General features: G+C 36.0%; 1 protein-coding gene across 1 annotated transcript; it reads right to left on the minus strand.

The window, feature by feature from the left end:
- Window positions 1-25,710, minus strand: plaa (phospholipase A2-activating protein). The gene is given in 14 exon segments (NM_212690.1): window positions 1-727; window positions 5,463-5,630; window positions 5,867-5,974; window positions 6,061-6,132; window positions 6,220-6,285; window positions 11,767-11,986; window positions 13,396-13,547; window positions 15,956-16,125; window positions 16,197-16,332; window positions 18,684-18,851; window positions 19,015-19,135; window positions 22,411-22,511; window positions 22,593-22,786; window positions 25,497-25,710. Coding segments are annotated over 14 exon segments (2,397 nt in total). The 5' UTR covers window positions 25,646-25,710; the 3' UTR covers window positions 1-155.

Here is a 25,710-nt window from a genome sequence, read left to right on the forward strand (position 1 = left end):
TTTAGATTAATCAGCAGTGTTTATTCACATCATGCATTCATCCAGATCCATTCAGCATCAAAATGTGAAAATTTAAATACAAACTAATGATAGAGAGATTGAGGGTTAAGAGCTCTGAAACAGGGAGCAATGGAAAGAGAAGAGCGTTTCAGCATTCACTGCAGTTCATCCAGCACTAATCGACAACACTCCCCGACTTTAGCTGGATCAGAGACCCTGGCGTATTTAGAAATCTGAGAGTTGACCCCCAAAGATCGTGCAAGGTCCTTTGCTGTGCTGTCCCCGGACACTGTGGTCCCCAGTGCCACCAGTAGCCTAAAGACAGCCTCTTTGTCCTGCACCACCTCTAATGCTGTGCTAGCCACTGACAAACACTGCGCCTTGGCCTCGATCTCAGCCGGCTGACCGTACAACCGTCCCGCATAGTTGAGCACCAGGGTGGCAAGCGCTACGTGGATGTTCTTGTTGCAGACGGTGCGGAGATCTCCGGCCCGAGACAGGACGGCATCACGCTGGCCCAACAGGAGAGCCCGGCCGTGGGATGCAGTGAAACAGTTGCAGAGAGTGCGCAGTGCCAACATTTGATTTGCAGCTTTGCCCTCAGGAGACATCAGACCCAGGAGATGGTTGCAAAGACTGGCACCCTCGGTCCCGCCACAGAGATGGGCATTTACTTCTGGATGACGCACAGCCAAGCGCAGGATGTCCAACACTGGGAAAACAATGTCTGAAGAGGGAGACGATGACTGGTTAATTTACTGAACTATACTATTGTAAATATTGCATACAGAAGTTCTAGTGGTGTAACCGATCACAAATTTCACAGTTCGGATACCGTTATGGATTTTTAGTCCCGGATTGGACCACTTTTCAGATCAACCAAAAAGAGGAGACAAATGACATTTGTTTTCCATTTATTACAGGAATAGCACAGCAGGACAATAATAATGAATAAATAATGAATGAATGAATAATAAAATAATGAATAAAAATAAACTGTAAAATATTCAGTTCTGTGAGAAATTCTCTGTTACTACTACTGTTGCTGATAACGCTAACGCTCCATTCCCAAGGGGCTTCAGCGTCATCGCTTGACAGGGGGCGTGTCTAAAGTTGGGGCTGACGCGATCCTTTAGTTAGTCAGCAATAGGTCACTGTCTGAGCTGGTGTTTTTGCATAAAGCGAACTGATTGGCTGATGCTTTCGTCAGCGCTTGAAAAGTTGAGCAAGTCCCAACTTCTGCAGCGAGCAACGCCTCTGAAGCGGCGCCGACGAATCCACAATGCTGTTTGTCAACACCTGACGTCACCCATTCAAAGTGAACAATAAGCATTGTAGCTGACGACTTGTTTGACTGGGGCGTAAATGTAGAAATCTAGTGTTGGGCAGCAGCGTCGCTTCAAGTAGTGACGTTAGTAGCTTAACTACATTTCTCGTTTCAAATAGTGTTTCAGTAACAAATTATTAGTCAGTAGCTATTTTTTTTCAGTAGCTATTATTTTAGCCAAGTAGTACAGTAGCATCCACACAAGCTATACATTTACTAATCACAGATCAATAAGTGACGGCACCGACATTCACGGAGCGAGAATGACAATTTCTTTTTCTTCCTATTTTACAGCGGTCGACAACAAATTTTTTAGTGCGTTACTGCCACCTCTCGCTCTGGTCGGTGACGAGGGGAGTTATATAGAGTATAAAAAAATTAAATAAAAATAAATAAATAAATAAATATATATATATATACATACTATGGTAATTACTATTAGTTCATGATATTTACTAATGATACTATGTAGTGTAATTCAATAATGAAGAGTTGTAAAAAAATTATATATATATATATATATATATATATATATATATATATATATATATATATATATATATATATATATATCTTTACTATAAATTATTACAGTATTTTAAATGTGTAACACCTGGTTTTATTGGATGTTTTGTTTTTGCTGTTATATACTATAATTTGTTTCTGTTTAGAACAGCATATTACAGTAAATAGTAGACTTGGATTAAAGTTGCTTCAATTTAAAAATAAAAATGGCAAAAATAGCTTGGACTGCCAATAAGCTTTTAGCTTAGTTTGCAACATTTCCTAGAGGGTAGCTTTTAGTTTAGTTAAGCTACATTAAGTAGAGTAGCTAATAGCTTAGCTCTACATTATTTAAGAAGCTTGCCCAACACTGTAGAAATCTAACATTATAATTTGTACGACCCATATGTATTTTTAGTCTCGTCTTCAACAAATGATTCAGTTCTTTACTCATTAAACTTCATGTTTCATTGCTAGATGATCATTTTAGAAGAATTATTCAGGGGCTTATTTTTGATGGCTGGTTGTCCACAACTATTGGTTAAATAGTGAAATCTCTGCCTACAACTTTAATTTTTGAGCGTCAAGTTAAATGCATATGACCGTGATTTTAACCTTTACCATAAACATCAGTAGTTTTATCTAAACTATAAACCGTTTTCTCAGTACTTCAGTGTAATCTCTTTCTTGATTTTTGTGTTTTCAACACAGATTTCAGAGCAGTGATTGAAAGTATTAATAAACATTTGCAAATCACCATCTTTTATAATTGATGTTGTGTGGGTGTTGAGATCCCGATCTTTTAATGATTAATAGTGCAGCTTATACTGAATGCATTAATGCAGGCTAAACACGCAGTGACAAAACATCTTTAATAACCTAAGAAACCCACCACATTTCCATTAACCCACCACAACTTCTACCGCCATCATTATATCTTACAGGAAAGCGTAAATGCTTTCATACATGTGATTTAAATGACACAAGAGGTGATCTCTCTGATATAACACATTACCATATTTATACACATAGCTAAGTCTGTATACAATCTTTATTAGTGCTGTCAAACAAATTACCGTGTTCAAAAAAAGTTTGCACACATGGATGTTCTAATTAAATATTTATTACATGCTGCCTTTCCTGGGTTTATAAGTAAACACTTTTGGAGTTCTATAAAAACTGTTGGGCATTTATTTTGGCCGATTTAAACAATAAAAATAACCTTGAACAGAAATATTTTAATGTTCTGATAGCGATTCCTATGTAAAAGAATCACTTGAAACCTCCATCTGAATTTTGCACATCATGAACAACATCATGTGAAAACCATCTACAAGTAAAAAAAATAATAAAAAAAAACTATATAAAAAATTTATATATATATATATATATATATATATATATATATATATATATATATATATATATATATATATATATATATATATATATATATTAATCCGCGAGTCACATTTGTTCTGAAACGTGGGTTGTGATCAACATACGAAAAATGGATCAACAGTGATCCATTACACCCCTATAATCTTGGGTAAACACTGCAGTGAAGGACAGTGTAACAGTTGAACAGATTATTGGAAAATAAATACTGAAAATAAATCAGGTAGAAGAGGAAGTTGGTGTTAAGCATGTTATATATTCGGGGTAAATTATTATGGGGGCGTACACACCGGATGTGCCTTGCATGAGTAAATCACGATATTCACACATAATTAGACATTTGAACATTTTGAGTTCACTCGCTTCTTTTGCGTGTGCAGTTTGCTTCACAACGGAAATTCAAAATCACTCCAGTTTCATTGCAAAATGGATGACATGAGTTTTGTTGAGAGGGTAGCTGTGCTTTAAGTAATATGGAAGGCTGAAAAACAGCATGGACAGTTGAAGAGACTAGAGCATTCATTTAGTTGTTCAACTAAATAAGATGAAAGACCATCTAAACGCAAGTGGCGTCAGTAGCAGTATGTTAGTGCGGAAACTCTATTGAAAAACCTGGGCTAAAATAAATGTTCATATTTTAAAGATATGGCAGAGGAAAATGTAATTTATTGCAGTGCTTCTCGTATGTTCTGAGACCCACTTTATATTGTATATCAACCAGGCGGTGAAGATCAACGTGGCAATTTTGTAATGACACCACAGTTCATCGGAAGCGATTATGATAGCTGATTGAAAATGAAAAGTCTGTGTGCATATACCCCATTCAATCCTAGACCTAACCTTTCTGACTACAAGTCTTTAGTAATCGGGAAGACTTTGATTAACTGTAGGGGAGTTGTACCAATACTTATCAAATACTTATACACCTTTGGTTTGCCCTAGTAATACTTAGCGGAAGATTAGTAATATAGTAAATTGTAATTGTTAGTGTAATATCTAGGGCTGCAACTAACAATTATTTTAATAATCAATTCATCTGTCGATTATTTTTTCGATTAGTCGGATAAAAAGCATTTCCAACCGGTTATTCAAAAAAGCTCATCCCTGAGCTGTTATAATAATAATAATAATATAATAATAAAATTAAAAATTAAGTAGTTTTGTCCGGTTTTCAATCCAAATATCCAAATATTTTTAAATCAAGATACACTCTAGACAAATGTAATGGCATAAGAAAGTGTCTTGTTTTCTGAAAAAAACACACCTCAAAATTAAGTGATTGTTTGCTTAAAACAAGTTAAATTATTAGTGAATTGGGTAAGAAATATAATCCTAATGAGATATAATCTCATACAGAGGTTTTACCAGCTCATAAACATGTAAGTGATCGTGATTTATTACATGAGATGGTCGTCGCCATGTTTACTAGTGGCCACGCGTTTACCTCGTTCATAAAGAGCAGAACACGCAGGATTCAGCGCATAAATTCATTAGTTACTCCCCAAATACATACAAGTAAGTGGCTGGGGAACTTAGAGAAGAGTAGATTAAACTTTATAGTTACTTTCACTAGGTGTAATGTGTCTCTGAAATAAATAAAACACATCGACAAATTGTATTTGAATGAATTGTTAGACTTCCTTGTGTTTTACAAACTCTAAATGTATTGTTTTACTAGTACATGTTTGTATTCACATGTCTAAAACATAAATTAAGCATTAGGGGGTTCAAGCGCTTCTTAATTGTGATAAAATGACACGTCTTTCTCAGTGGGTTAAGTTGGTTTTGTTTTCGAAAAAAAAAAAAAAAACGAAAAAAAGAAGCACTTTTCCGACGGTCCCTACTGAAAGCTCTGCTCAGGATGAGCTCTCTCTCTGGCCCAGCGTCAAACACCGCGCCAAAGCTCAGTTTGATTTTCTCAGTTGCCGGTCTAAAGGTAAACAAGCTAACGCTAACTTGTCATGCTTATCAAGCTGGATAACAAGTAAAACATCAGCACCAGGGACTTTACGGTCCCCACTTCAAAATGGAACAAAAGTAGGACCCTGCTGTTGAACTCCCTTCCTCCTCATCCCTGTCTATGAGGAGCCGAACTCTGTATCAGTGCATGAGAGAGACCGTGATCACTCTGCTCCGAATTAAAGTGTTATGAAATTCGTTGCCATCGCTTTTATTAATCGATTTTTATCAATTTAATCGATTCGTTGTTGCGGCCGTAGTAACAACATCTTACCTTCTGGCCAGTGGCAAGCCCTCCAGAGAACAGTTATCTGCTCTGCCGTGGGCTGTTCCAGATTAGGGAGTTCTGTAACCAGATTCAACAGCTTCTCTAGACAGTCCAGTGCAGCGTCACTCAGCTTATGGTCTGCAGGAGCACTGGTGTTCAGCTCTCGAAGCTTACCTGCACACCACATTAGAGAAGTGTTAGGTGGAACTTAAGACATTATTGTCAGTATGACATATGTTTCACAGATTACCATGATATTACTGTGTTAATATGGACTCAAGAGTAAAAACACAACAAATCTTTTGTCACTTTCAGCCAATTTCCAGCCCAACCAGAAAGTAGCCTTAGATTTTAAAAGCTGGAGCCTAAATGTTTCATCAAGTTTTGAGTGGAAAAAAAGTATCACTTACCAAGAATCTGAGCTGTATTTGACTGTTCAAACATGACTCCATCAGTATTGGGGAAAAAGATGTTTGTTGTAGATTTTGGGAGGGAAGGAGAGGAATAGGCACTGCCACCTGGAGAAGATTGACAGGTATGCTAGTTTACATGGCTAATACGTTGCATGTGATGCTACCCATTTGCATAGTTTGAAGTGTTTTACCAGTAAAAGGATCAGCTCCGCCTGAAGGTGCTGTGCCTGTGGATCCTGAGCCAGGAATATACCGACCAGCACCTGGGCAAAGAAACACACAAGATCTTACATAATGTACAACAACCCTTCGGTTCATATAAGTGAACAAGAGCGTTCATAAAGGCTTACCTGTGAAAGGATCAGCACCAAATTGTTGTCCATTGCCTCCTGAACCTGGAATGTACCTCCCTGCACCTGAGAACACAGAAGATACGAAGGAATATATCATCTGGTATTGATTAGCCACATCCACATCATGTCTAAATTTTGAAAGGAGTCACGTTGACAACATCAGTTTTATAAAGTCTTTTTTAAAAGTTCACCTTTAGCTGATCATTGATATTAAACTGTATTTGGCACGATAAAAGGGTGAGAGGGGAGTTTGAGCTTGGGTCGATCTCGAGAACTCCCCCGCTTATAAACGGAAATTATGAATTGCTATTGAGATATACTGCTGACTTGTCTATAGTGCCCATTTGGTTTGGTCAATTCGATTATGTCGCATGTCTTTGGACTGTGGGAGGAAACCGAGGAACCCAGGGGAAACCCACGCGAGCATGGGGGGAACATGTAAACTCAGCACAGAAATGTCGACTGGCCTGGTAAGGACTTGAACCAGTGATGTTCTTGCTGTGAGTCAACTGTGCTAACAAGAGGTGCTTCGATAGATCGGCCGGAGATCAGTATCGGCTGATAATCACATTTCACTACTCGATCGGTTCTCGTTGATCTGGCCGATCTCATGAATTGATCACAAGTGTTTGTTTATGAGTTTTAACAAGCAGAGGAAGGTGCACATGCACGCCCGGGTTATACATCAGCAACGCTACAACACATAAACAATGGTTCCAAATTATGTTGTTAGTCACTTTTCTTACTTTATTTTATCTGTTTTATAATAATAATTCTACTAATAATAATAGTAATAATACATATTATTTAAAGTGCCTTTAAATTTTTATTTTTATTGTAAAGTTGTCTGACCATTACATGTATACAACATCCTTCATTTATTATCTTAGGTAAGGTGAGATCTCAGGGTAATTGTGCTTATGCAATGGCAAAGTCACATAAAACTTGAAAATCAGAATTGGTAATCGGTATCGGCCGGTCACCATGACAAGGAATCGCTTCTCAGTATCGGCTGCAAAAATCCTGGAGCATTCCTAGTGCTAACCACTGGGCCGCCGTGCCGCCCTGTCCAGAAAGGGAGGAGAAGTAAGGGTGGAAGGAGGGATTCTTCAAAATGAAGATGCTGTGGCAAGAATTTCTAGTTATTTATGGTGGTTTAGGCATTGACTGATTGGTGGATCGTGTATTAGCTAATGCTGGACCAGCCGTGGTCAATCATAAGCATGCGCCCCTTACAAAACTAGTTTATAAATAAACACTTTGTTCTGCCTTCCAACGTTTCTTATACATAATATAAATGTACGCTATAAATGCATAATTCTAGCCAACTTGCTCTGTAAGCTCATATTTAATAATGAAAATGTGAACGAAAACAAAAGTTATGAAATGTCTTAATAAATGTAACGAAACAATTATGGGCAATAGATTAATAGATTCAATAGATTGTTTTTTACAATACTTGACAATTGAAATGAGGCTATGATAAAATCTTACCTCTGATTTATCTTTGAAGACATCTATAGGTGTCATTTAAAATGAAAGAGGCATGCATTTGTTTATAATTAATTAATTTTAATGCCTTTGTCTAATTTTTCATTATCATAAATTAAAATAACAATGTATGGCAGCGTAGTGGAATCCTAAAAAATAAACTGTTGAATTCTAACCAGTGTAAGGAAGATTTACTTGCGGTCAGGGGCAGACTGGCCCTCTGGCAGACCGGGCAGTTTCCCACTGGGCTGACGTACTTTATGGGCCGGGCTGATCATTTTCTTATGACCTGATCAGCCCAAAAACACTTAGTAGACTGTCCTGTTTTTCTGCCTAATTAATTGACAATTCTGTTAGCTGTGTTGCTTTGAAAGTTAGATGTTTCTTTTCCGGACAGACCAGCCCATGTGACATAATCTGCAGCCCATTGTTTCTTTTCTTTATTGACATTGAGCTGACCCAATCACAAACTTCCATTTTAGGTTCAGTGTAAGCATGAAATGTCGGTGTGTATTTGTCAAAATATTCGAAAGTCACGCTTGTTTCTGACCCCACGCTTGCATATGGAGAGCAGAAGGGGCGAGCATGCGTTTGCACAGATCAATATATTTCTGTCTATTCGATCTAGTTACCTATCTGTCTATATAATTATACTTTTTTTGTTTACTTTTTATCTGCACCAAGGCCCGCGGCAACTTCCTGCTATGCTGTTTACTGAATCTGTAAGTCTTTATTTTACAAATTATATATATATATATATATATATATATATATATATATATATATATATATATATATATATATATATATATATATATCATAAAGAACAGTGTGCTTCTAAATCTCTATGAGGACAATCACATGAGATATCATGACATTGTGTTTTTGATTGTCAGCATGATGTAGGCTTATAGTGACAATAATATTTACACAATTTGGTTATAATGATATTTATACAAGAACAAACTAGTGTGCAACTTAAGCAAAACTAATACTATTTTTTACATTTAGTTTTGTTGTTTGGGCCCAAACAAATATTTGGTGCATTTTTTAATCATTTAAGTTCATTTGATTGACTATACAATCTTTAATCTATGTTTAATGTTTCGTTGTTGAGTTAAAAAATTTTTAAGGGTCTCTGACACTGCTTTTATTGTTTAACTTTATTTTGTTAATCAACATTAACTTCATTTGCAGCTTTTGTTATGTTCATTGTTTAATAAAGACTCCCTCAAAACACACAGGCGCACAGAGTGGATTATAATTTAATATAAAAATAAATAATTTTTAAAAATTTTTGATTGGTCAACTTGTATTATTTCCTAAATACTGCTTTTGGCCTTTTATAGAATGGGAGTTGGTAAAGATATTTAAGAGCGTGCAGATTGGTAGCATTTTGATTGAATGTAGTGGGCCACTCTGTCCCAAAATGTTAGGGCCAACTTTTTTGTCCCTGTTGCAGTTGACTTGTTTTACCAATTTTGGTCAGTTTAGAAATTTGCAGTGTAAAAGAACCACACCAAGATTTAAAGGCAACATTGTAACACTTTTAATCCTAGTTTCAGAACAAAACAATCACCAGACGTGAAAGCACAATAAAAATAGAGCTACATACTAGTAACTTAATCAGTCATGAAGCTTATTGTATTTGGTCCACTATATCAGGGGTACTCAAACTTTTCAGCCCGCAAAACGCGACCCCCACTATGCTCAGAGGAGGTTATAAGCTTACAAATATTGCACACAATGGTGCACACACACCAATAGGAACCATATAAACTTAAGCATATTGGCAACACAAAAAAAGGAAACAATCTTACAACCATATCTATTTTTATAATCATTATTCATTTGTTTAATTTAATATTAACCTCACTTAATGAGAATGATGTTGATATGAAAAGACTATTCTTGGTTTAATTTTGGAGACTTGCAGCCACTAGGAGATCATCCTCCTTGTTCAGTCGTGGCTTTAATTTTGAATGGCATAAAGGTGTCAAAGATTAATATTGTTAAAGTTTGTATAAGTTTAAGTTTAGGATTTTTGGAAATCACCAAGCGACCCCCCCCCCCACCCCTCATTATCTGGCAACCCCAACTTTGAAAACCACTGCACTATATCTTTAAGAAAACATGTACCTAGTATATCCATTGATGGGGATATATTGACACCATCACATACCATTAGAAATCTGGGTGTAATATTTGAGTCGATGCTTATATATATACTGCATCCCACTGTCAGCAGCAAAGACACTGAAACTCTCATTCATGTTGATTAATGATAACATCTCATCTCAACTAATGTAACTCACTTACTACTGAAGTCTGCTAAAACAATTCAGACCTGTTCACACCTAGTATTGAGATCCGCTGTCGTTTCAGAGATGGTCGAAACGCATTTGATCAGACTGCTGTAATAGTGTCAACACACGTGTGGTCGAAAAGCCTCTAAACACAGCCCTCTATCCACACACATCATCATTGTGTGAAAATTAAAAGAAATGAAAGAGGCTGCTCTCCTCATCTTTCCCGTTGTCTTACTGATATGTTTGTCCAATGATATGTTTGTCGCATGAGCTTATTTTGTCCCCTGGTTCCAAATAACAAAAACAAACGCCCATACCCAAACATGCACAAGCTTAACCACTTAAACTCTGCTGCTATTTGGGGATTTCCGCCTGGATTTTGCCTACCCAAACTTAAAAGCTTCCCAAATCCACATGCAGAGGTGTAAATGCAAAAATTTTGTATCATTTTAAAGAAAATCCTTTGAATTTTCATAAAACACTATTGAAAGTGTTTAAAATAACTGTATATGTCGTCTGTGTTATAATAAACACCTAAAAAAAAAGAGGCGTTTTTTGTATTTTTATAATAAACTCAAATTTGAAAGTGTACCTTTTTGGTTCTGTGTGGTCTAGCGTGCTGTAATTAATTTTGGTGGTTCCTGCACATGTCTGTAATCATAGGAAAAAAGAAAAATGTCTCCATCATAATCTATGCAAAAGTTATTGTGTTCCAACTGATGAGAGGTGCTATAGAAGCCACAGGGACCGTTCCTTGTTTACATATTTCCCTATTCTTTTGTTTGATCAAACATAATTCACTGTGTTTGGACCACAGCAAACATATAAAAGGATTACTTATGCACATCACCTCAAAAACAGAGGAGAAATGGCCCTGAAGGGCACAGCATAAGGTAAGAGATGACAGCTGTCTGTGCTATCTGGGGCTGCTTATTGATCATAAATGTATTGTGTACATTTCTGCGCCATGGAAACACCACAATTCATTCAACTACTGTTTGGCATATGAATATAATTCAGTAAAAAGAATGCTAGAACTGTATGAGCACCGGCAAGAGCTTTCATTTGAGCTATAACTTGTACATGTGTCATATGAAAAAATATGAAAATGAACCAATGTAAAATACCCAGCTCGGGTATCCAAAATACTGTGTATTTAAGTGTAAATAACTTTTATACAGTAGAATAAAAACCAAAGTGATGCATATGTGCATAAAATATATGCACACAGTACCGGGTCCGCAGAGTTTAAGTGGTTAACAACAACACTAATAACTGGTCTCTGATGTAACATTAGTGTGCACCAACGTGCAACTGCAAGATTTACCCTTCCCTCTGATGAAAGTGTCAGGACCTGTCCATAGAATCTCCCCTCGATGAAATCAAGACAAAAGTGGTCGAAAATGGACAGTAGAGACATATTTAAATAGCAGCTGTGAATGCTAATGTTTCTGCTTTGTCAACTTGTGATCAGATCAATAAAAATGCATCTTAAAACCAGGTGTGAACAGGTTACAGTATGTTCAGGTGTGAACCTTAGTTACAGTATGTTCAATTTTCTGCTGTTAAAGTCATCAATCCAGTCAAATCAAATGTGAACACATTACCCCTTTGCTCAATAAACAACAACAGCTTTTGTGAGTGGGTTTGACAAACCACCCATTATTCTCTCTATATGCACTGGACACTTAACTTAAACTCCATTATATCACAATGACAATGTGTTTGGAGCTCTGCTGGATACCTGTGAAGGGGTCTGCGGCTGAGGCAGGAGCTGCACCCAAAGTGTGGCCTTTTGTGTTTTCGATGATGAAATTGGCCACCTGATCCAGGAACATGGGGCTCAGGTCATTCTTCTGCAGGAAGTTGTGCGCCACCAGCCAGGGATCGTCCGTCACATTGTAAGGCAGTTTCATTGGTGGACCTCCCTCATTCACATCAATGGTGAAGACAAAGTCATACTCCTTTAGGAAGTGAAATCACAAGAGTTACAAAATGACTGCAACTACGGTTAAAACTTAGATTTGGGCAGGGGTCAAACTTAGGCCATGTCCACATGCGTTTCAAGTTTTCCCGGCTTTCATTTAAAAAAAAAAAAAAATCACTACATCAAGGGTGTCCACAGGGATACCAGTAAATATCTGGACATTTTGCGGAACGACTTTACTGATAAATTCAGATTCACACTGGCAGGGACATTTCAGAAATGTTCAAGTAAAAGACCATTCACACATTCATTCCAAAATACTGGCAAATTCTGACATCATTACCCAGAAATGAGCTTGTATTTGTTATTTGTAAACACAGAAGGGGTCTGGCTTTTGTTGATGGTTTCACTTTTATCAAAGCTTTAATGTTCATGCAGCTGCTTTTGTCCCAGAGACATCCATAGGCAGAAGCGCGAACCGCAGCTAAATGTTTACACGTTTGACTACATTACAAATTCTGTGGACGGATAAGTATTAAGAACAACTTTAATGAAAACGTATGGAGGAACACTTTCGCATGTTGAGATGTACATTTGTTTGTGTGCCAGCACTCACTGGAGCACTCCTTTATGTGCATGAGTACCATACTGCTGAATGCACGGCTTGCAAGTAAACAAACAGCGGTTTATCATCAGCATTTAATCAATATATTTTTTACAAAGTTGGCATTAAAAATATATATAGACGTTATCTGGCTAACATCTAATAGCTGAATGTGCCTGGAACTGGCTTTTCTTTTCCTAAATTGCACGGATGTGAATGTGTCTGAATATTCTGATTGGCTGGAGTGGACGTCTCGCGTTCTAAATGTGAACAGGCTCTGTCCGGCAATTTTCCTTCTGCATTCACACAGAGTATCGCTCTGGGAAATTACCAGTAATGTTCTCTTTTTGGAAACTGGCTGATCGAATTTACCGATATTTTCAAAAAGAGCCTGTTCACACTTGATCCCATTCAGGAAAATTGCTGGTTATTTTTTCTGAAAAGGTCTGTATGTGTGAAAGGGGCTAGTGTCCACGCTGACTGGGCAAGATTTACATGGATAAGCAAACACAGCTGTTACTTCGGATAGTAGAAAAGTGGCTTTTGCTTCTTCCATGGGCTACAGTAAAGCCTGGTGTATACTTCTGCATCAATTGATCAGCATGACCCACATCGCATGCAACGCACGTAGCTGTGCATTCATACTTCTGCCCACTGTTTCTGTTGCTCTGCAATAACACCTCCAAAATGCTAGGCCGCATCGTAGCATACGCGTGTGCTTGACGCAGAAGTATAAATCAGCCTTAAGTGTTTACTACAAAAACTACTTAAAAAAAAGAACAGCGACTATTTAAAAGCCAAGGTAGTATGCACAAAAGCACCAACCTCATAAGATGTCTCACCTTGCCTTCATACATCACTCTTTTTGAGCTCTGCTGAGAAGAACCACCAACAACATCTCCAATCTTCATCCAGCGTCCATCACTCATGCTCCACTGATACGCTTCAACATTAGAGCCCTCCTTTATGAGCCGCGTCTGTCCATCACGATTACCTGCACATTAATAATAATAATAATAATAAAAGCACTGTGAGCAAAACTGTTACATCTTATGACTAAAATACAAAATAAGTATCATTTGGTAACAATTAAAGGGATAGTTCACCCAAAATGTACTTACTGTTTACTCACCCTCAAGTGGTTCCAAATCTTTTTAAGCTCTTTTTTACACAAATAAGATATTTTGAAGAAAGCTTAATACTGGTAACCACTGATTCCCCGAGTAAGAAAAACAAATACTAAGGAAGTCAATGGTTAATGGTTTCCAACATTCTTCAGAATATCTTCTTTTGTGTTTAACTCAAACAGGTTTGGAACAAGTAAAGACTGAGTAAATGCTAAACTTGAGCAATATTTTTTACAGCACTTGGCTGGTTAATACAAATACTGTTTAATGGTTGTCAGCTCCTCCTAAACCTTCCTAAGTGATATATATATATATATATATATATATATATATATATATATATATATATATATATATATATATATATATATATATATATATATATATATATAATTATTATTACTATTACCATATCGCTTTAATTATAGACAAGTATTGAACACGTAATGCTTTTTTCCTGTGAATATTTCTAAAGTACCCGTGGACATGGTATTGAAGCAGATTTTGGTAAAAACCCAAACAACACAAACATCAAAATAAAAATAAAAAATGTTGTCACGAGAAAGTCCTGAACTACTAAAGGTATTTAATACTTTATATCCTGTAAAAGGCTTGTTTGGTGATGGCAGCTTTAAGATGCCTGTTATATGGAGAATGACTCCCATGAATTGCTCAGGTGTGAGTATTTCAGAGTGTAAAAATCTTGATGGTTCTGTGGGTCTCTTCCATCAAATCTGATTTTTATTTTGTATTTTCTATTGGATTCAGCTCAGGAGATTGGTTGGGCCATTCTACAGCTTGATTTTCTTTCTCTAAAAGCATTTGAGAGTCTCCTTGGCTGTTTTTTGGGGTCTTGTAGAATACACTAGAATACACAAGACATGTCACTCATATACTTTTGAATGGGGAAAAGTGTAACTGTCAATATGGCGAATGAAGCCCCACCTACTAGCACAGGAGCCAATCATCGATCACTTTATGGCGAATCAAGCCTGCCTTCTAGTACAAGAGCCAATCAGTGATTGCTATATTTCATTTATTTTAAACCTCTTTTCATAGCTAATACAACCTGTATATAATATTTATAGTACATTCATCTGTAAATATGACCATAGTTTTTCTTTAACTGCACTTTATTACTTATTCCTGTATCCTGCATTTGCTGAAATTGCACTGCTGGTTAGACCTAAACTGCATTTCATTGCATTGTACATGTGTAATGACAATAAAGATGAGTCTAATCTAATCTAATCTATAGAATGACAATTCTCTGAGGGAGAGGCCCGAACGAGACGTGAGTTTCTGCAGATTTTGTGTGATACGAACATTCAGAATTGAAACTAAATAGACAGTTGTTGTTTAATTGTATTAATGATTCCTGTTATCAAATGAAATGTAATCATAAGCTTGGCAAGCAGTTTTAGAGAATTCGATGTTTCCCCATTCAAACAGAATGCCCGAGCCCACAGCCCGTGAGGCGTTTCAAAGGTGGCCGCCAAGTGAAAGCCTTAAATGGACCTTGTCATTATCTTGCTTAAATGTCTACCCTGGTTTCTTTTTCATCATCCTGCTAATGTAGATGTTGAACTGAGGGAGCTGATATTCATTTACACTGAGGAATTGTAAATGTAAAAGTACCCATGTAAAAATACTTGTATAGCCTGTCTGATGTGTATAGTTAAGTATCCTTTATTATAGTTTTTTTTTTTAATTGCTTTTATTTTCAGTGTTGTGTTTGCATTTATGACTAATTTATGTAATATTATGTACTAATTTATGAATGACATTTCATTCCTCTGCATGTCCACACATAATGCAGAATGACAATAATAGATGACTTGACTTGACTTAAACGGAAAAGGGCTGCTTTCTAACTACCAAGAGATTTCCGCTACTGTCTGGGCTGTCACTGCCTTTCCACAGCTCCTTTTCTTTATGTGTTCAATACCAGTCTCATTTCATTTCCTTATGCGGAACTTAATTTGTAAACTAATTAGATTTGTTTTCTTTGCATATATGCATTTCTTTAGTTGTTTTCAACATCTGGTGAAAATGTTAAGCCAACAGCCCCTTTAAAAAGATGTTTTCTGAGAAAAATGATGACGTGTTGTGTTGAACACTAATTACCCCCACTGTATTTATAAAATGGTGAACTAAATTGAAAAAAAAAAAAAAAAGAGTAACTACATAAAAAAAGTAAATGACACTACAACAAAAATGGTTGTACAACAAAAGAAACATTATAACACTGAACATTCGTGAACACACTGCTGACCTGGTTCATCAAGGTGCTCTCTGCCAGGTAACTCCTCTATCTTGATGTCCCCCAAATCTCCAGTCTTGGGGTCGATGACTGCTTTAGAAAGCTCGTCCTCAAACGCCTGCAGGTCCTGTGCACTGGCTACACGGTCTTCGCTCTCAGTGAACACGCGGATAATGCCGTCGCTTCAGAGATGTGAAAAGGTCAGTCTCCTACGGGCTAATAAATTAGTTTAAACAGCAGTAACATGCATTACCTGGCGCCCACAGCAATGTCTCCATTAGGCAGAATGCAGCAGCACCACACCGACTGAGCGGGAAGACGAATAGTCTGACTACATTCACCCTCCTTCCAGACCCGCAGTGTCCTGTCCTCTCCTGTGCTGATAAAGTCTATGATATGATTTAAAAAAAAAAAAAAAAAAGGTATAATGGGTAAGGTAATATAACAAATTTTTATTAGGTTAACATACGCAAGTAATAGGTTTTGTGTGTTGTTTGATTTGTAAAGCACTTTGGTCAACATTTGTTTTATTTAAATGTGCTATATAAATAAATTAATTAAATAACAAAAAATTAAGGTAATAAGAATTATTAAAGGTGATTAAAATTAAGGTGATTAAGATTTTAAAATAAACATCTATTTTAAAATAAACATCTAACAAGAGTCAAGAAATTAAAGAAATAGTACACCAAAAAATTAAAATTCTATGGAAATATTAAAATGTTACATTTATAGTTTATTAAATTACATAAAATATGTATTTTACAAAACCTGTTTTAGCCCAAATCTGGCATAAAATCAGGGCTGAATATCTGAACAAATTCTATTCCAAATTTAAAGCTTTCAGTGAGGTTTAGTTTGGCCGCAGTACCAAACATGACCACTGATAGACACACAGTTTCTATTGATGACCATATGAGGGTGTCCTCTATTTCTGTGTATGCTTTGAGAAGTAGAAACCATATTTTGTCATACTTTTGACAACATTTGTAAACTAGGCTTGAAAATTCTGAGTAGTGTGGCAGTTTGGTGGCGTTTAAAATCAATGTAGCCTCTAAAAAACACCAAAACCTTTTTTACATTTGGATTGCTGTAGCAAACTAATGCTTTAAGATACTGATGAGTATCCTTGCTGCAAATTAATAAATAACAAATAACTGTTGCTCAGTAATATCTTTCAAAATTCAGCCACCACTTTCGGAGGCTAGAAAATATAAGCTTTCAAATGATATAAAGATTGTTATGATTGCTTTATGTTGAGACTATAATAGTATGCTTTAAATATGAAACCGCAAACAGTCCAACAGGTTGAAGGGAGACAGTAAATTACTTTAATCTTTCTCTTTCTAAATAATAAAAAAAACTAAAGTAAAATATGTATTTAAAAGATTTAAACCTTTCCAATGATATACAGTTTGTCATGATTAGATTAATCACATTATAGTGAAGTAAACATAAGTGTCCTCCTACTGGGACAGTAAAGGGGTTATCCAATTGTTTAATTTACTATAAATGTATTTTTTATTTTGCTCACATGGCTAAGAATAGAATCCAATAATACATTGATGATCATAATTTTGAGGATCTTCATAACAAACATTTTTTTTTAAGTATTATTAATTATAATTATATAACCACAGGGTTCCCACACTTTCATGAACAGCAGATTCAAGGACAAATAAAGGACTTATAAATTTTAAATCAAGCAGCTTTGTTATTAATACCCCAGCATACGTAGCTCCTTAAAAGTATGTGCTGTACTTAACATTTCACTTACACTTAATATTTACATTAAAAATGTCATAATCATTTTCAACTATTCTGGCCATTTTAAAAAGTCATGTATAAAAACCTTTAATAAAATTAGTTGAGTTCAATACTGGTGATATTTAAGTGCGGTTTCTGAAATATTGATAAAATGTCCATTATCTATTATGTGTTATTCTCAGATTTTTCATTCCGTTTTTGACAATTGAGTACAATTGTTGAAATAAAACCACAAACAAATTTAATTTAAGTGTTAAATTTGAGCACTTTCAATGACCTGTGTTTGTTTTTAAGTACTTTCCAGGTCTTGAATCCATACAGTATGTCAGAAATTCATGTACTTTTAAGTACTTTAAAGTAGCATGGGAGCCCTGAATTAGTTTCCAGGCCAAATTTTGACCCTTAATCCTAAACAAAGTATATACAAGAATCAAGGAGTGAAATTTATTACCTTTTAAGACCTTTTTAAGACTCTTTCTATACATTTTAAGACCTTATAACCACTTTAGGCTTTAACCAGAAACACTGGTGAGATTTTAACTTACAGTATATTTACTGAATATTGATGTAAGAAATTAATTCAATTATAAAAATCAGAATAAAAATCTATTAAATCTAGCTAATTCAGCAGGTTGGTGCCTATAAAACTGCGGAAATAATGGTGATGCATTGATCACTGAAGTAAATAAAGCAGCAAGATGTCAAATCTAGCAGGATTGATTTCATAAACTACAAAGCATCCTGAGATTCACAGATTTAATTCAGGCAAACTTTAACATACAGCCATTCACAGCATAATCAAAAAAGATACCAAGTTTAATACTTTACAAAAAAGGCATTTAAAACTTTTTAAGGGCCTTAAATTTCTTTACATTATTTTTAAGACTCCGCAGACACCTAGCAAAAGAAGTTACCTTAATGCAAACTTTTCTGACCCTGTACCAAAATAATGCAGAACAAAAGACACAAGCACCTTTTCCGTTAGGGAAGACGGCGATGCTGTAGATGTAGTTAGTGTGACCGTAGTAAACCTGCACGCATTCACCCGTCACCATCCACCGCCTGATACTGGCATCATTACTGCAGGAGAAGAACTCCACATCATTTATGACCGCCAGTCCTCGCACACAATCCTCATGACCTGCAGGACACACACACACAGACACACACACACACACACACACACACTTCAATTATCTCACACACTATTTCACCATTGCAACAAATAGTGACCCCTGCTGGAGGCCCATTCTACATGTGTTTAGTTCTAGCTTAGTATTTAAACATTGAGCTTTCAGATGTACCAGTGTAGGTCTTCTCGCAGCGACCAGCTTTCCATAACTTGATGGTTTTGTCAGCTGACCCAGACAGCATCAAGCCCTGCTCTGGTAAAATGAGCACGGCCCAAACAGCCGCGGTGTGTCCCTGTGGAGCAGCAATTACAGAAGAAAGCAGTCAGCACTTACTCGCATACTGCAATCCATTGCATATCTGACATCGCTCTTAAAGAGATAGAGCTGCATTATTTACGTGAAAGATACTCAGTAGCACACTGCTTGAATAATGCATTCTAAATGGTCTTTAGAGCAATATTTACACCCTGCACTTGACCTTATAACACATATAATAAATTATTTAAAAAATATCTGTCACACTTTACAATAGGTTTCGTTAGTTATTGTATTTACTGATATTAACTAATCATGAACAATACTTGTACAGCATTTATTGATCACAATTCAACATTGACTAATGTATTATTAAAATTAAAATTCATGCTTGTTAACATTAGTCAAGGCACTGTGATTTCCATTAACTAACGTTAACTAATGTGGGTATAATAATTTATATAATCTAGTTCCAAATTAGCAATAAACTATATATACCTGAAAAGTTATATTCTTTGGTTTTTTAGGGTGTGTCAGACCTTAAAATCTCTTGGTTTCCTTAGCCCTGATTGTCTTGAAAGTAATGCAAATTGTCAGTTTCACAGGTTCTGTCTCCAGAACACCATTTGCACACTGTTTTCATGCTAAAACGCATCGCGAATGGGTACTTATATGCTGATGAGATCGAGGCTGGAAAGGCAATTTACCCTGATGACAACAACACTTAATTTGCATGCTTTGTTTTAGACTGTCCGCACCTACATGTATCAATGTCTATAATCATGTATTTAAACTGAGTGTCTGCTATACAAAGTCCAGAGTTACAACTATTATGTAATAAAAATGTATAACAGTAATTAATAAATTATTATACAGGAAAACTTCACTTTACTTCATTCACAATAGCCTCAGATTGTTCTTTTTTGTCTTAAAAGATGCATGTATGATTGCATAACAGTATCAGTTGAATACAGTATCATCATTATTATGATGTATATTATGATTATATATATATATATATCCCAGTCATATTCATTCATTCAATATTTTTTTTGGCTTAGTCCCTTTATTAATCTGGGGTCGCCACAGTGGAGTGAACCTCCAGCTTATCCAGTGTATGTTTTTCCCATCACTGAGAAACATCCATACACACTCATTCACACACATCCACTACGAAAGATTTAGCTTACCCAATTCACACATATTTTTGGACTTGAGGGGGAAACCAGAGCACTCGAAGAAAACTCACGCAAACACGGGGAGTCAATAGCCATACATCTTATTATATTTAACATTATTAATACCAATAATTATAATAATTATTATTATTAGTAGAGATGCTCATAGTAATTAGGGGGATGCATTTTTTACAGGTTTTTGCACAATGATCACTCCTCAACCAATTGCATGCTTTAATACAAATTAATGCAATACCTATTTTAAAGAACTAAATTATTATATGCTATAGTATAGTACATTAAAAAGAAGTCAACATATGTGCATTGTTATTGTCTCATCAAATGCAGCACGCACTTAAACCGTGAGTGATGGAGAAACTGAAAACACAGAAGCTCCGAGGTTAAATCAGATGCTCAAGACAGAATCTTAAAAATAATGACATATCTTAAAAATGTTAACAGATGTTTCTGATATAAGAATAACAGCAGAGCAATTGATTTCAGGTCATGCCTGCTATTTTTATTTGATGGAAGAAAAATACATGATGGGAAAAACTGACTATGCTGGTTCTTAAGAATTATTCAGTCGTTGTTTAGGTTTTGTAATCTACATTTGTAATTTAGGTGAAAATATCTAAGGCAGGTTTATTTATTTTATTATTTTTATTTAGTTTGTTCTGTTTTTCAATGCTGTTGGAAACACTGCAGGTGCGTGAAGATGCTCTGTTGTTAATATTTTTGCTGTTGTTTGCATGTTAAAATAAGTGTTTTAAAATGCTATATTTAATGTATCAGACACAAAATAGACATGTTTACTATTAGACAAAATACATTTTTTATTAAATGATAACTTAATATTAGGGGGGTGTCACGGTGGCGCAGAGGGTAACTTGATCGCCTCACAGCAAGAAGGTCGCTGGGTCAGTTGGCATTATTGTGTGGAGTTTGCATGTTCTCCCCAGGTTGGCATGAGATTCCTCCAGGTGTTTCAGTTTCCCCCACAAGTCCAAAGACATGCGGTACAGTTGAATTGGGTAGGCTAAATTCGTAGTCCGTAGTGTATGAGTGAGTGTGTATGGATGTTTCCCAGTGATGGGTTGCAGCTTTTTTTGGCGGTTCATGCCGCTGTGTTGACCCCTAATTAATAAAAAGAATGAGCCCAAAAGAATATGAATGAATGAATTTAATATAATCCGACCAGTTATTGGTTAATATTCGGTTAACGAGAAGCAGCTTTCGGTTGGAAAAATTGACCGAAATGAGCATCCTTGATTATTATTGGTAGTAGTATTTATTTATTTTCATTTATTACATTTTTTTATTTCAAGTCATCTCTTTAACTTATTTATTTATTTATTTATTTATTATTTACATTTAGTCATTTAGTAGACGCTTTTATCCAAAGCGACTTACAAATGAGGACAAGGAAGCAATTTACACAACTATAAGAGCAACAGTGAATAAATGCTATAGGCAAGTTTCAGGTCTGTAAAGTCTAAGAAGGAAAGCATTAGTAATTTTTTTTTTTGAGTACAGTTAGTGGTATATCCAGAGAGGCAATTGCAGATTAGGAAGTGAAGTGGAGACTAAATAGTTGAGTTTTTAGTTGTTTCTTGAAAACAGCGAGTGACTGCCGTTCTGATGCAGTTAGGGAGTTCATTCCACCAACCGGGCAGATTGAACGTGAGCGTTCGGCAAAGTGATATCTCCCCTTTTTGGGATGGAACCACAATTATTAACAACAATAATAATAATTGTAAAACTGTGTACAAGATGTAATTTAACTTTAGCAGAAAAAACACCAAAGAGAATGAAAGCTTCTCTTTCATTGACAACAGCTGGCTTATACATAAAACTCAAGGGAAACAGTTGGCATGTTGCATTCTCAAATGCAAAACAAAACTAAGAGCACAGAGTTGTGTTTTGAGAATCTGACACACTGAAACCACTAAATCATGATCAGCTTGTGTAAAAGAACACAATGCTGTCCTTCACTCTCAAAACACATAACACATAATTTAATCTAATTAAATTGTGTCCTTAAAATTGACACCAAGCCAAATTGCAATTCAAGTTTTACTTAAATTATTCGTGCTGCCCTGCTGTTGCGATACTAAGAATCGTGTCACTTTACCTGTAAAGTCATCATGCACTTCTCTCCAAGCCACACTTTGGCTGTAGTGTCCCATGAGCCGCTCAATATTGTGCCAAACTTGCCAGCAGAGAGTGTGCAGACTGTAAACACACACAGAAATCAGCCATTGAAAGATAATCTGCATGTGTTTACACCACTGTAATAATAATAATAGACAGTACCTGTGTTTTTATGACCCTTGAGGGTAAACAGAGGGTCTGGTCGGTCCAGTGAAAACACGCAGATGTTGTTGTCGTGTCCTCCGGTGGCGATAAGTCCTCGTGGATACGTTTCATTAGGAGAGATGATACACACACATGACACGAAGTTTGAGTGGCCGTTCATACAGTGCATCTCTGTAAAACTCTGGTTTTCACTGCACAAGAAAAAAAATAGAGGAGTTTAAAAGGCAATGTTAGAAGTAGGGCTGCACAATATATCATTTGTGCTTCGATATTGCAATGTGTGCGTTTGCAAAAGTCACATTGCAAGACGTGCAATGTTGAGTTAGAATTATAGATGATCAGAAACCACAAGTCAAAACACACAAGATTTGTGGAGACACTGCAGAACTGAACAGTTATAGAGTGAAAGTTTATCATCTGCATGTGTTTTATCATCTGCATGTGTTTTATCATCTGCATGTGTTTTATCATCTGCATGTGTTTTATCATCTGCATGTGTTTTAGGTCATGTGAAAGTGTGAGCATTTAAAGAGAGTTTAAACATTTTTGTAGTGCACAAAAAAGTTTCATAAAGAGTATTTTTATTAACTTATTTGGTGAAGACTATACAGTGCAATTTTACGTTTGATTATTCAATTTCTGTACCTGAATACTGTTGCTCACTCCAGAAAACTATAAAGCATGGTTTATTTCACTTTAATATTAGCTCAGTTGTGTTTATTTATGACTGTATTTTTTGTATATAATAGATTACAAAAATATATATATATATACATGTTTATCACTCCCCTACAAAATCATACCAAGTAATGACTTTGCAAATAGAGCTATTTAAGTCATCTGGTGAAATAAGATCACAATATATGGCAGAGAATTTTTTTTACAATGTTTCCAATATCATGCAGCCCTATTCAGAAGTGTGTCATTTTTAAAAGCAAAACAAAATTTTTTTTATTTTATAATTTTCTGTATGTAACTCCACCGGTCCTACACCGCCCAACCCACTCAGAGCTGGGATCGAACCAGCGACCTTCCACATGGGAGTCGGTTGCTCTAACAAGGAGGCTAAAGACCATGGCCTCTAGCATCTGTCGCTAGAGCACCTTTAGAGGTCAGAGGAGTGAGGTTTACCTGCACAGCACAGCACACACTAGCTGGCCTCCGTTACACTCACCCCCAAACCTCAATATCATACGGGTCACGGCACCAACGTAACCCCGCCTGTCCTACGTCACCCAACCCGCTCCAAGCTTGTATCGAACCGGCGGGTCAGAGGTCAGAGGAGTGAGGTCAGAGGAGTGAGGTTTACCTGCACAGCACTCACTAGCTGGCCTCCGATACATGTATACATCCTGTTCAAAAATATTTTATATTTCTAAACTAAGCCTCTTACGCTTAGCGATTACTCAATCAAAAATACAGTAAAAAGTTATACAGTGCTGTCAGATATTGTTCAAATTTAAAATAGCTGTTTTCAGTTTTAATAATATACTTATAACGTTTCCCAGCATAGTACTAGATTGTGGCTGGATAAAACCATATGTGTAGTTGAAAAACGATTACCGTTTTGAAGGTATACCGCAGTTTGGAAGAGGCAAGGTCCTATACAAACATTTATTTACATTTTTTAAATTTTCGGTCAACAGTGTCTCCAGCAGAAAAGATATTAAAAGATGTTGTTTAAAATTGTAATGAATCTGTGTGTTAGAAACACATGAAGACAGCAGAAGTCAAAGATTCAGTTGAATTATTTAGCTTGACATGTTTACTGCTCCAAAATACTTTAAATGTTTCTCAAAATAAAAGATATTGTGTTCAAAGAGAAAAAAAAGTTATTTTTTTTTTAATTAGTAAGTTACAATAAAAAAAAGAATATTTTACAGCAGCAATCAACTGTAATACTGCTATCCAAAGTTATCATACCATAATATATATTTGTGAAAATAATATATAATAATATATAATTGTGAAAATATCATTTATTTCGGTAAAAATTGAGAAAATGTTCAAAATGTATTCCTCATTTTTTTCTTATTATATTTTGGAAAATATTGTTATGATTAACATTTCTGTGGAAACTATAATTTAGGGAATATGAGCAGTCATTTAAAATAACTAAGTCTTTATAAAATACATACATTGTTCATTTGAATCAATATAATGCACTTTTGCCGAATAAAATCACCAAATATTTTCTTAATTTGGAATTTAATTTGCTACATACACCTTTTTAAACCATTGATTCTAAATTAATGTTGGTTTAAACGTCATCTTCATTTTAATGCAGTTATTTATGCCTTTGTGTTTCTAAATGTAACCTAGATTCTCTAAGTAAACAGCAACGCTCAGCTCTAATGCACTGGCACAGTCTGGCAGTGATGGATACCAATAAATAAATAATAAAGCTTCACATAAAAAGAACGGAACTAAATTTATGACGTTAGAGAACTATAAAAACATAGTTTTCACACAAAATGTGTTAACAGTGCTTGACTCTTCTGTGGAGCACAAAAGGCAGAATGACTCTCAGTGTTCATTCAGTTTCATTGTTTGTTAAAAGAAGTAAATGGTAACGATGTCAAAACAGTTCCACTGATAGAAAGGAACATACAGTTTAATAACAACAAGAAGAATGCGAGTAAATCATTTCATTTTAATTTTGGATATACCGTTACTATTGCTTTAACGCTCATTAGTGGAGTGTTTTAGATCCGTCACTGTCAGGAAATGAAAGCCTTTTAGTTTCGTCTCAGATGAAAGTGAATGATAGTGTGCTTAATATACCAACGTACGGTACAGCTAAACAACTCTGTAAACTACGAACCAAACGGCTTAGTATACGACAAAAACAAAAGTAAAGCCGGTGTGAGACACAACAGGAGGAAGCTGGAGCTGGAGTACCTTGGGTTTGGTACCCACACCCGCGCGGTCCGGTCTCTGGACACCGACACGAACGCTCCGTCCGGGAAGGCGACAGCGGCAAGACCCCGGACATCCATGTCGTGCGCCGGGAGAGAAGAGCGCAGTCTGTATGAGTTACTGCCGGACATTTTTACAGCTGAGAGACGGCGATCACTACACACACTGACACAGCAACACTACACACATACACAAT

Source organism: Danio rerio, chromosome 7 (assembly GCF_052040795.2).
Source record: "Danio rerio strain M-AB ecotype USA chromosome 7, GRCz13ab, whole genome shotgun sequence".
Lineage (NCBI taxonomy): Eukaryota > Metazoa > Chordata > Actinopteri > Cypriniformes > Danionidae > Danio > Danio rerio.